Below are 11,933 nucleotides of genomic sequence, written 5' to 3' on the forward strand. Positions count from 1 at the left end.
CCCTTACACATGCCACGCACTGTACCCAATTGCCATGCAAATTGTTCTCGAACTGCAGCGGCTGCTTTTGTTGTGCCCCCAGCCGTTGACATGGCAGCAACAGTTTTGACCTTCCGTTGCTTAAACATTGTGTTTACCAAGCAATTGACATATATATCTAGCTTTGCGATAAGTTTATTGTGTATTCATTTCGGGTAGCAGCCTTTGGGGGTCGTGCACATATGTGCATATACATATTTCTGGGCTTTTTCCGCTCGCAATTACTTGCTCAAAACTGAAACGATTTCTATAAGGAACAATAATTTGTTCAAGGTTTGAGCGCTATCTTAATTTTGGATTAAAATATCTGTCTCTTTTAAAGAAACTTTAGTCAGTGGGCTGAGCGTTGCCTTACAGCTTGGGGATCGAATCCCTGGCAAGTTGGCAGACGAAACAATTGTAAGTCAAATTGTTCGATAATATGAGAAATTTTAGTTATTGACAGACTTAAATCGCCAATGATCAGGGATTGAACTGCCGTGAACTCGAAAGATATTTATATATTTATATGAGGATGTTCGATATTCTGTATGATTTGATCTACAGACATAAATAAATGAAGGTAGGGTATTTTATACCTTCAAAAGAATATCTGTTATCGAAATGTTCTAATTTTCTGATAACGACACATTTTGATCTCTAACAATTATTATAATGCTTATAATCCATCAAGTGGGTAAGGCATATTCTATCTCGAAGCATTTGCTGCTCTTGAGTATTATTTGATTAGTGCTGAGCATACAATGGGTGCAGCACGAGTTTGTATTCTATTCACGGCTCTGGCTGTGGCTGTGGGCACAAGTTTTTTGCAGAGCTTCTTTATGTTTTCAACCGTAGATTGTCTGCTTGGACTCAGAGGGAATATATATGGTGGGTATATATTAAATATAAAATTATAGAAAATAATCTCAACTTCTGCTGTTTGCCAGATGAAAAGATGATGATACTACTTATTATGGTCATCAACTGTATACTGCTAATGCACGGCTGGGCTGGACTGCTCTTGGCTGGCAAAAAATGCCAGGTTGCCATTTGAAAAGTCAATTATATACTCTATAATCTCAATATCAATTTGGTTGCAGCTACAGTGTGTAATCAGCACTTGGCTGGTATTTTCCATGTGCTTCATATACGGCTATATATTTTGCTACGGCAACGGTTACGAAGGCGCTCACAATCTTGATATTGAGTATGTTAATTAATTAATTAAGTTGTTAATTAATTTCCTAATTTCTTGTTTGTTTAGCTATATTTCTGCGCGCCTTCAAAACAGTTTATGACTACGAGAAAGAGTTTCTCAATGGCAATGAATGCAACAAATTGGACTGCAGTCAAATGGACGAGTCTGTAGTTGGAGTTATATCAAATTGATGATGATATCATTTGTTAACCTAATGTTCAGTTATTAATATAATGCGCTATATATATGTCTAGCAGCTGTCCTTTCAGTTAGCTTTGTTTGTCGGCATTCGAGTTTTTGACGCAAAGTACGCCAAATATGTGCACGGGTTGGAAATTTGTGGGCGTGGCAGCTCTTACATTTTCCCTATTCTATAATTTTATAGTGCTTTTTATAGCTGTCACATTCGTGCTGCGCTGCTACGACGACTGCAATGGCCGTCAGACAGGTAAATAAGAAATTGATAAATTGGCTTTTAATAATAATGGCCGCCGTTTAAGGCGCATATCCCGAGGACTGCTACAGCACCTTTGCCATATATACCCTGTACCTGCCGACGGTGTTTTCTGCACCGTTTATTGTACTCACAGATCGCAGCGTAAGTCATGCATATATATTCTATATTATATCTAGATATAGTTCGTGTAACTTTCCCATTTAGAGCATCTACTACCTGCAATGGTGGCTTCTACTGCACGCGTCTCTCACCTGTTGCAGCTACTTAATCTATATATGCTACAGTCCATTTTATTCAGCTGTCGATAGCGATATGAATATTGCGGGCATTGGTATGCTTTTCTATTGTCAAGACTGCAAGCCGGTTCGAATCCGCATTCGTTGCTCGCCTTGCATCGAACCCTAAACCAATTGAGTTGCCAAAAAACTAAGCCGAAACAAAGACCCTGCCAAAGATACAAATCAAATTTGTATCTTGTATAGAATCGCCAGGCGGGTTGCTGGTTCGAATCACAAAATCGTTAAGGCTTGCAGCCTTGATATGTGTTATATATTTTTTAAAATTTTAATATGTTATGTTTTATTGCAGCTTCGCTAGTCTTTATGTTTGCATTTGTTGCATATCATCTTTTTCGTAGATTACGCGCTCCTGCAGCCAACGCCAATTCCCAATTCCCGGCGGAATCAACTGCCTAATGTTGCCAACTCAAATCATCATTATCATTACCGTAATAACAATAATTATAGCTAATGCATTACGGGTGAAAGGGTTTCATCGACTAACTACCTTTAATATATAAGTAGATATCTCGTTTTTCTTTCGTTTTTAGCCAAAGTGTCGCGTGTTTTCCTCAAAGTTGGCCGTACTCCTCGTGGATCCACACGGAATTATGCATCAAATGCGTTTTATATTAACATGTTTTGCTTTTGTCATCATGTCGTCATATGCAATTATTTATGTATTCACGTTCGCCTGCGTTCTGCCAATTTATTACAGGCCAGCATCAATTGGTAATTGTGAAGAGATATACTTTACATATAATATATATATATTTTATTTAAAATTCCGTATTCCTTTCTCCAGCATCTGAAAGTAAGACCACTGTAAACGGTTTATTGGCCTTTATTCAGGTCGCAGCGCTCATGCATTGTCTGATTGGCTTGACCTTTGGCCATTTCCATCTAAAGGTAGGTTTTTTTTTTCACCATAATATCTGTTGCTATTATATATTTATTTAATATATTTTACAGAACAAATTTATGCGACATTTCTTTCTGGGCTCTTCGATATTGTTGATTTTGTGCTTTGTTCAAGTACTTTTTTTATTCTGGTCGTTTATTTACTTGGTCTCCGCCGTGATCACAGTTTTCGAAATGGGTATTCCTCTAATTATTATTAATATAATTATGAAATAATAGTTTATATCTTGCATTAATATCTTTATAGTTATGCTGTTTTTCATCTCCCTGGCCGTCTATAGGGATTCTGTCTCCCTGGATGCCGAGGCTAATGCAAATTGAGCATTAAGAGCTTATTATTATATACTATTCCATATTATTCGATTATTTTATTGGACCATTTTGTAATATCTTTAGTAAGCTGCTCAATGAATAAAAATGAACATTCTCCATAATTATTGACCATATTAATAATTATGGTCATAATCCCTCCATTCGTATATATTTTGCTGCAGTGGCAGATATGGGAACATTTGAAAGTTGGCTGGACTCAGCTGAGGATGTGTCGCGATTTTATGATAGTGCTGTTTATGGGCTTTATATCTTATAACATATATCTTGCCTATATATGCATAAAGGAGCTTGTGTCTATAAATGACAATATTTTCGAAGAAGATCCAGGTAGAACTACTTGTACTTCCCATTTAAAACATATCACATATATTTAACTTAATAGATTCTGCGGCTTCCATGTTCGTAATACAGGCCATAACCGAATTTCTGAATGCCCTTTGCGGCTTGATATTCGTCTGCTCTAAAGTTCAGGTTGAAAAGTTGTATACAAATTTGCTTTTGCATTTATTTTAAATGAATTTCTTGTGTTTAGATGAAAAGCGTGCTATTCGCATGGATTTCCATAACTGTATTCATGATGTGCATTTCCTTTAGCTGGGAAATCTGGTTTGTGTCGCGCGAAAACTACAAATTTGATGCATATACTTTTAACACCTGCGTTTTTGTCAAAGGTAAGATGCATTTTTTTTCAAGTTTGTTTAAACTTATATTACTTGGTTTTATTTCAAAATAGCCGTTGGTTTTGGCTGCCTGTTTGTCGTGTACAACTACATTCGTGAATTTGTTGTTATTTCAAATAAAAATGCAGTTGTATAAAATATAAACGAAGGCGTTCTTATATTTATGCGCAGTTGTGTAGCTAACGGCGCAGAGCTTATTTTTTGAATTGCATTGAATGAAAGCTTTGATGAGCATACAAAAGTAAGGTGAACTTACCAAGCAGCTGTATGTGACTGCCATGGCCAGCTCTAGCGCTCTCCCTCACTGGCTGGGGCACATTTGTGACGTCATGCTGATGAGCGTTATCTGGCCATCATGTGCTGGCAGTAAAAAGCTCAGCGAAGCTCACCAACCGGCTGGGAATGCGACCGAACAGAAAGTCTCGCACGCTCAGTTATTCGACGCACGCGAACCGAAATTGTGCCAGACAGTCTCAGTAAAACAACGTCGCGTCAAGTTCTCGTTAGATCTGTTTATATATGTTTATATATATATACATAAATATCTATTCGGTATATAGACGCACCTATGCAACATGCTTATAGCCATATGCAAAGCGTTTAGTGTGGTAGCCAGTTCGAGTTTGTGATTGTCATAAAAATAGTGAGGACGTCATGTCCCATTGATTTGTGCAAAAGTTCGATAAATCATCTTGAAGATCAGACTCTGCTTCATGATCTCATAAAAACAAACGCATCATCAACATAAGCGCCGAGCACGTCTCAAGAGAGTTCCGCTAAGAGAAACAGAGCGACTCGAAAACAAGTTTTTCTTTTTTTTTTTGTGGGTTGCACTGCGCAAGTGGCTCACTTGGAATTTAAAGTATTTACGCCGGATAGGGTATAGCTGAAATTCGAAATTTGTTTGGATACAGAATGGCCTCGACATCGGGTTATAAGGTGTTTGCCTATGCCCTGCACATACTTTGTACGGTAAGTTAAATATGTAATTGGCATCAATTGTCGCATTTGTTTGTTTGTTGATTCTGGCAATTGGCGCGTTTTGTCTGACTTGCCGTAAACGAAAGTATAAACTGGCCACTTGAGCCAATTTTCTTCTACTACGACACATGTGTATACATACATATGTATCTAATTGGATACTTATCGTTGCTTAAAAAAAAAACATATAGCTTTATTAAGCAATGCGCGGCTTAACGGAATTTACATGAATAGCATAACGGTTTTGTCAGCGCTTAGCAAATCTCGGTTGAGGACTTTCAATATCATGAGCTCTCTCTCTCTCTCTCTCTCTCTATGCTATGCTCTCATTATGTGTTCTCTTTATGAGTTTCCTGGAATATTCCAAGAGCCTAACGCGGTTATGAATTATGATTGACCCCACGGCAGAATTGTCATTGTCACCAAAAATGGTGTCTGAGGTTTATTGTTATTTCCAATTCATTCCCAATTGGAGTATATCGTATTAGAATATTTAAGTGGTGTACCTAGTTGCTAGGGCAAGGGATGGGATATAGGAGTTGTGGACAGATGCTATATGAGTGTATATGCAAGTATAGTATTTGTTTTGCTTGTGATACATATGTATAAATATATGTATATCTCTGTATATATATAGTATCCAAGTCAATTATGACACATACATTATCGCAGTGCCAAGGTATTATCGCCAAAGACTTTGCCTGGCAGCCTAGAAAACACGCAATCATCAGCGTTTAATAAAATAATAGCACATATATAATAAAGATTATCTCTTTTTTTTTGGCTAGCCATAGGGCTTGCCACCTTTTCGGAAACAGAGAGCATTTCATTAACAAATAGACCCAGGGAAGCCCGTTCGAAGAGGTTCTTAAAAAGTTTTAAATAGATTCGCCTTTAAGTTTGTCATTGAACTCGCTCCAAATCAATATTGATACAATTAAATAATTCAGAGCACATGTTATTCGCTTGTTAGTTTCTTTTTACATATTTTATAACAAGCTAACGCCGAGAACAAACACATGCTATAGACAATATATAGATCCATGTATAAGTATATATATACATATATGAAATATGGTTTACATCAGCTGCGAGTCTTTCAGCGCACCCATTTGATTTGTTATTGTTATAACTTATAAGTCTTCAAAGTGGGCTTATCTGAGTGCACAAAATTCTCACATGTAGCTAGAACAAATGCCGGCTGTTCATATTAATCTAAGATAATAATATTGAATCATAGATAAATATGATTCCCTGTCATATTTAACAACAAGAATTCCTTCCCCATGTTGTTTTTGTTTTTATTTAACAAAAAGCAATTTCTAACTCTGCGCCCTTTGCATCAATATTTACTCAGCCTTGTGGCTGTATTAATTAAAGGACCTTGTCAATATGCTTATTCCTGTCGGAATTTATTGCTTATATGACAACAAATCTGACAAAATACAAACAACTAACAAAGCCAACACGCCATTGCCGCATATTTGCAAGCTAAGATACCCTGTAGCTAAAGCGCGCGACGGGCTGTAACACTATTGTCTCTCTGTTTGGCAGTACAAAAAATATATATATTCCAGGCTTTCTTCACAAAGCATCACAGTTTTGTGGCCAAGTTTTTCTATGTGTTTTTGTGTGTGTACAGGGTATTTCTTAGCCGCGCACACTCGCCTGCTGGTTATGCTAGCGGGTTGCGTGGCTCCCCTTTTGCTCCTACTGCTGTCGTATTTCCTGACGCCAGCCAGACTAGTCTGGCGGACGCCTATGTAGCCAGTAGCTGGAGCCTCCATTAATATGATAACACACACACACACACATACACACAGAGTGTCCTTAGAGTGTCGAACGACATTTCCGCTTGGCTAAGGTCAAAAACATAAAAGTGGCACAAAGTTTTGGAGTTGCCTCTTTTTCGCTGTTGATTATATATTTTCAAATTTATTACGCCCGAGTTATTGTTTATGTGTTTTATTTATTTATTTGTATGCGTACAGCTGCTGGCTCTGGTGCTAATATCCTTTGGCATCTACATACTGGTGTCCTACGATACCAATCAGATTGGCTCCCTGGCAGCCTATTCGTACATTGGCATTGGCGTTGCGGCCATTATCATCTTCCTGTGGGGCTATCTGGCCGCTTGGCGGGAGAATGTTTGCTGCACTGTGACCGTAAGTAGTTAATTCTATGGGCATGACATCAACCCCCTTAGGCAATTAATTGATGAATCAACCTTTCTGTTTCATAGTTCATCACGATTTTGTACGTTATCATAATTATACAATTGGCCCTACTCTTTTTGCTTACGAGAAGTGAAAGCACAGCGGCATCGAATTTGGCCAACTCATTGGAAACGACCTGGGAGGAGGAGCTCAACAGTCCTGGCGCCATGTCATTGTACGAGAACTGGGTGAGTATACAGCAGCGGTTTACCAATACTGCTCATCTGTACATACATACATATTAAACTGTTTGTTCTGACTGACATAGGTCGAAATATCCCAACCCTATAACTCGATCAAAAGTAAACCGATTTTCATAAGGTTTAGCTTGCTTTTTGTGCATGGTTTGGCCTCTAGGTCCTAATATGGCAACAATATTCATCTAAATTCAAGTTAAAAGGTACTTTTAAATGTTCCTTATAGATATAGGTCAAGGTTCTCGCTCTTTTTAAGCCGTATAAATATATAAATATACATTTGTAATTGGGTACTTACCTGTAAATTCCCAGGCATGATTATATCTTCGTCATCTTTTGGTCGATATAAATACATAAACAACAACAACACATCTGAAAGTAGAGAAAAAAAAAGAACTAATGAGAATCGTGACATTTAAAAGATATAGTTTTGTTTATAATACTTACATGTTCTTTCAATGGCCACATTTAAATTTGATGGCGCCTCCTCTGCTCAAGCATTTGCCGTTGTCTCCTCCAATAAAAATCGTCGACGCCTTCACTGTTAATGCCTCGGCTTCCTCTTATATTAAAGACTGCCTCAAAGTTGATGCCGCCGTTTCCTCCTTAGTCGCAATCGCCGCCTCCTCTAATTTTAAAACTTTCGCCTCATTCATGGCTAAGGCCGCCGCACCCTCCTTTCGTCAAGCTCCCGCTTCCTCTTTAGTTGAAGCCGTCTCCTCCTTTGCACAAGCCGCCGTCTCCTTCAACGTTAAAGCTGCCGCCGCTTCCTCCTTTGGTCAAGCTGCCGTCTTCTCCATAGTTGAAGCCGCCTCCTTCAACATTGAAGCGGCCGCCTCCTCCTCTTAAGGTGAAGTAATTTCTATGCGACTTACTTGAATTAATGAGAATCGAGGAGGAGGGCAGCAGTGTATAGTTATTGTATGCGTATTGCGGCCGCCGCTTCCTCCTATGGTCAAGCTGCCGCTTCCTCCTTAGCTGAAGGCGCCTCCTTCTCCAACGTTGAAGCCGCCGCCTCCTCCTGTGCACTAGCAGCCGCCTCCTCTTGTGCATGAGCCGCCGCCTCCTCCTCCTGTGCACTAGCAGCCGCCTCCTCCTGTGCACTAGCAGCCGCCTCCTCCTGTGCACTAGCAGCCGCCTCCTCCTGTGCATGAGCCGCCGTCTTCTCCATAGTTGAAGCCGCCTCCTCCTCTTAAGGTGAAGTAAATTCTATGCGACTTACTTGAATTTATGAGAATCGAGGAGGAGGGCAGCAGTGTATAGTTATTGTATGCGTATTGAGGCCGCCGCTTCCTCCTATGGTCAAGCTGCCGCTTCCTCCTTAGCTGAAGGCGCCTCCTTCTCCAACGTTGAAGCCGCCGCCTCCTCCTGTGCATGAGCCGCCGCCTCCTCCTGTGCACTAGCAGCCGCCTCCTCTTGTGCACTAGCCGCCGTCACCTCCATTGTTGAAGCCGCCTCCATCAACGTTGAAGCTGCCGCCTCCTCCTCTTAAGGTGAAGTAAATTCTATGCGACTTACTTGAATTTATGAGAATCGAGGAGGAGGGCAGCAGTGTATAGTTATCGTATGCGTATTGAGGCCGCCGCTTTCTCCTTTGGTCAAGCTGCCGCTTCCTCCTTAGCTGAAGGCGCCTCCTTCTCCAACGTTGAAGCCGCCGCCTCCTCATGTGCACTAGCAGCCGCCTCCTCTTGTGCACTAGCAGCCGCCTCCTCTTGTGCATGAGCCGCCGCCTCCTCCTGTGCACTAGCAGCCGCCTCCTCCTGTGCATGAGCCGCCGCCTCCTCCTGTGCACTAGCAGCCGCCTCCTCTTCTGCATGAGCCGCCGCCTCCTCCTGTGCATGAGCCGCCGCCTCCTCCTGTGCACTAGCAGCCGCCTCCTCCTGTGCACTAGCAGCCGCCTCCTCCTGTGCACGAGCCGCCGTCTTCTCCATAGTTGAAGCCGCCTCCTTCAACATTGAAGCGGCCGCCTCCTCCTCTTAAGGTGAAGTAATTTGCGACTATGCGACTATGCGACTTACTTGAATTAATGAGAATCGAGGAGGAGGGCAGCAGTGTATAGTTATTGTATGCGTATTGCGGCCGCCGCTTCCTCCTATGGTCAAGCTGCCGCTTCCTCCTTAGCTGTAGGCGCCTCCTTCTCCAACGTTGAAGCCGCCGCCTCCTCCTGTGCACTAGCAGCCGCCTCCTCTTGTGCATGAGCCGCCGCCTCCTCCTCCTGTGCACTAGCAGCCGCCTCCTCCTGTGCACTAGCAGCCGCCTCCTCCTGTGCACGAGCCGCCGCCTCCTCCTGTGCATGAGCCGCCGTCTTCTCCATAGTTGAAGCCGCCTCCTCCTCTTAAGGTGAAGTAAATTCTATGCGACTCACTTGAATTTATGAGAATCGAGGAGGAGGGCAGCAGTGTATAGTTATTGTATGCGTATTGAGGCCGCCGCTTCCTCCTATGGTCAAGCTGCCGCTTCCTCCTTAGCTGAAGGCGCCTCCTTCTCCAACGTTGAAGCCGCCGCCTCCCCCTGTGCATGAGCCGCCGCCTCCTCCTGTGCACTAGCCGCCTCCTTCAATATTGAAGCGGCCGCCTCCTCCTCTTAAGGTGAAGTAAATTCTATGCGACTTACTTGAATTTATGAGAATCGAGGAGGAGGGCAGCAGTGTATAGTTATTGTATGCGTATTGAGGCCGCCGCTTCCTCCTATGGTCAAGCTGCCGCTTTCTCCTTAGCTGAAGGCGCCGCCTCCTCCTGTGCACTAGCAGCCGCCTCCTCCTGTGCATGAGCCGCCGCCTCCTCCTGTGCACTAGCAGCCGCCTCCTCCTGTGCATGAGCCGCCGCCTCCTCCTGTGCACTAGCAGCCGCCTCCTTCTGTGCACTAGCCGCCGTCACCTCCATAGTTGAAGCCGCCTCCTTCAACGTTGAAGCTGCCGCCTCCTCCTCTTAAGGTGAAGTAAATTCTGTGCGACCTACTTGAATTTATGAGAATCGAGGAGGAGGGCATCAGTGAGGAATACGTTTTTTTTAAATTGCAGCGTAGCTATTGTTGTTGTATGCGTACATTTATTAACATATACTAATGCATACATAATATACATGCACACACATGCATACATACATAAATTCATACATAGATTCGTACAAACTTACATTAATAAATATAAACATTTATACGTAATGAAAACATACAAACACACTAGTATGCATATGTGCTCATGCATATACACATATATTAATACACAGAAACATATATACATGCTTCCATGTGTACGTACAATCATATATATATATTTATATACCTTATATGATTGTACACTCATATTTATGCCCAAACATACCTAGGGACATATAAACAAATACATACTCACACACATATATTTAAACATAAGCATATATACATACATACATACATACATACATACATACATAAATACATACATACATAAATACATACATACATATATGTATACATACATACATACATACATACATACATATATGTATACATACAAACATACATACATACATACATGAATACATACATACATATATGTATACATGCATACATACATACATACGTACATAAATACACACACACAGACATACATACCTACATACATACATACATACATACATACGTCCATAAATACACACACTCATACATACATATATGCAGTCATACATACACACATACACACAAACATACATATCAAATGAATTGGATTGAACTTTACCAACACTGCTAATATGTTTTCGTTTTACAGTTCCATTGCTGCGGTCGCGGTAGTCCTCAGGATTACATTGTGAATGAACGCCTGCCGCCGGCTACCTGTTTCCGGGATCACGACAGAAGCAAGGCCGACAATTTGATTCACACGGGCTGCCGTGTGGAGTTTGAAAACTATTGGCAACACCTGTTGAGTATATTCAATATTATCGGCTGGGTGCTGGTCGCCGTTGAGGTGAGTTTTTCCCCATAAATAATATACGTAAATAAAAGCTAATTGTATAATATGTATTTTTTCGCCCTCTGCAGCTGATCCTTAGCATTGTGTCCTGCGGCCTGTGCAACAGTATTCGCAACGATCATCGTCGCTCATTCTACTGAAAGGTGTTGTCCGCTGATGGAACTTGCATTTGTTGAAATTGAATGGCTTCAAATAATATTATTATATGGCGTTTAAATTATTATACTATTATGTAAAGCTGAAGAGCTTGTGGTCTTCTTTATGTACCTCACAAATGAATGCTTTAAACACAAAACTTTTTACAACAAATTGTTACCCACTTCTGAAGCATTTACACTTGCGAATTTTCTAAGAAAATGCTACAGTAAATATTGCTTTTGATGTACATACACACAAACATACTCGATATTGTAACCAAATTAATGGCCTATTATGCTTTTAATGGTGTCTAATTGCACAGAAACCGAAAACGATTTTGTATGAACATATATATAAGAATGTGAATTAATTTATTTCAATATTAATTTGTAATAAACAATTAAATAAAATACCCAAATAAAGTGTGGTTGAACTTTAATTCGTTGTTTTTTTTAGGCGAACAGCTTTTTCTTTCAACTTTTTGCTAGACTTATTTTAAGAGTTTCAGTATTAACTGCAAACATGCTGATCTAATGCAAAACCTATGAATCATCTTGTGCA

General features: G+C 40.8%; 3 protein-coding genes and 1 long non-coding RNA gene across 4 annotated transcripts; 3 read left to right on the forward strand and 1 right to left on the reverse strand.

The window, feature by feature from the left end:
* The first annotated feature begins 20 nt into the window (after window positions 1-20).
* LOC138911331 (uncharacterized) lies at window positions 21-1,821 on the forward strand. The gene is made up of 4 exons (XM_070209753.1): window positions 21-909; window positions 969-1,063; window positions 1,122-1,228; window positions 1,286-1,821. The coding sequence occupies exons 1-4, from the start codon at window positions 783-785 to the stop codon at window positions 1,317-1,319; spliced, it is 363 nt and encodes a 120-aa protein (XP_070065854.1). The 5' UTR covers window positions 21-782; the 3' UTR covers window positions 1,320-1,821.
* A 46-nt stretch (window positions 1,822-1,867) lies between these two features.
* LOC138911334 (uncharacterized) lies at window positions 1,868-3,311 on the forward strand. Its single transcript, XR_011416871.1, has 4 exons — window positions 1,868-2,686; window positions 2,760-2,863; window positions 2,927-3,053; window positions 3,123-3,311. It is a non-coding gene; the product is annotated as an uncharacterized lncRNA (long non-coding RNA).
* Window positions 3,312-4,316: 1,005 nt separating this feature from the next.
* Tsp42Ef (Tetraspanin 42Ef) lies at window positions 4,317-11,811 on the forward strand. The gene is made up of 5 exons (XM_002059915.4): window positions 4,317-4,860; window positions 6,861-7,034; window positions 7,112-7,273; window positions 11,031-11,228; window positions 11,303-11,811. Exons 1-5 carry the CDS (start codon window positions 4,804-4,806, stop codon window positions 11,372-11,374), a joined length of 663 nt encoding a protein of 220 aa, XP_002059951.1. The 5' UTR covers window positions 4,317-4,803; the 3' UTR covers window positions 11,375-11,811.
* Window positions 7,576-9,237, reverse strand: LOC138911332 (coiled-coil domain-containing protein 8-like). The gene is made up of 2 exons (XM_070209754.1): window positions 7,730-9,237; window positions 7,576-7,654 (listed from the first exon to the last, which is right to left on the reverse strand). The coding sequence occupies exon 1, from the start codon at window positions 9,235-9,237 to the stop codon at window positions 8,881-8,883; it is 357 nt and encodes a 118-aa protein (XP_070065855.1). The 3' UTR covers window positions 7,576-7,654; window positions 7,730-8,880.
* Window positions 11,812-11,933: the final 122 nt, after the last annotated feature.

The sequence above is a fragment of the Drosophila virilis genome, chromosome 5 (assembly GCF_030788295.1).
Source record: "Drosophila virilis strain 15010-1051.87 chromosome 5, Dvir_AGI_RSII-ME, whole genome shotgun sequence".
Classification (NCBI taxonomy): Eukaryota; Metazoa; Arthropoda; class Insecta; order Diptera; family Drosophilidae; genus Drosophila; species Drosophila virilis.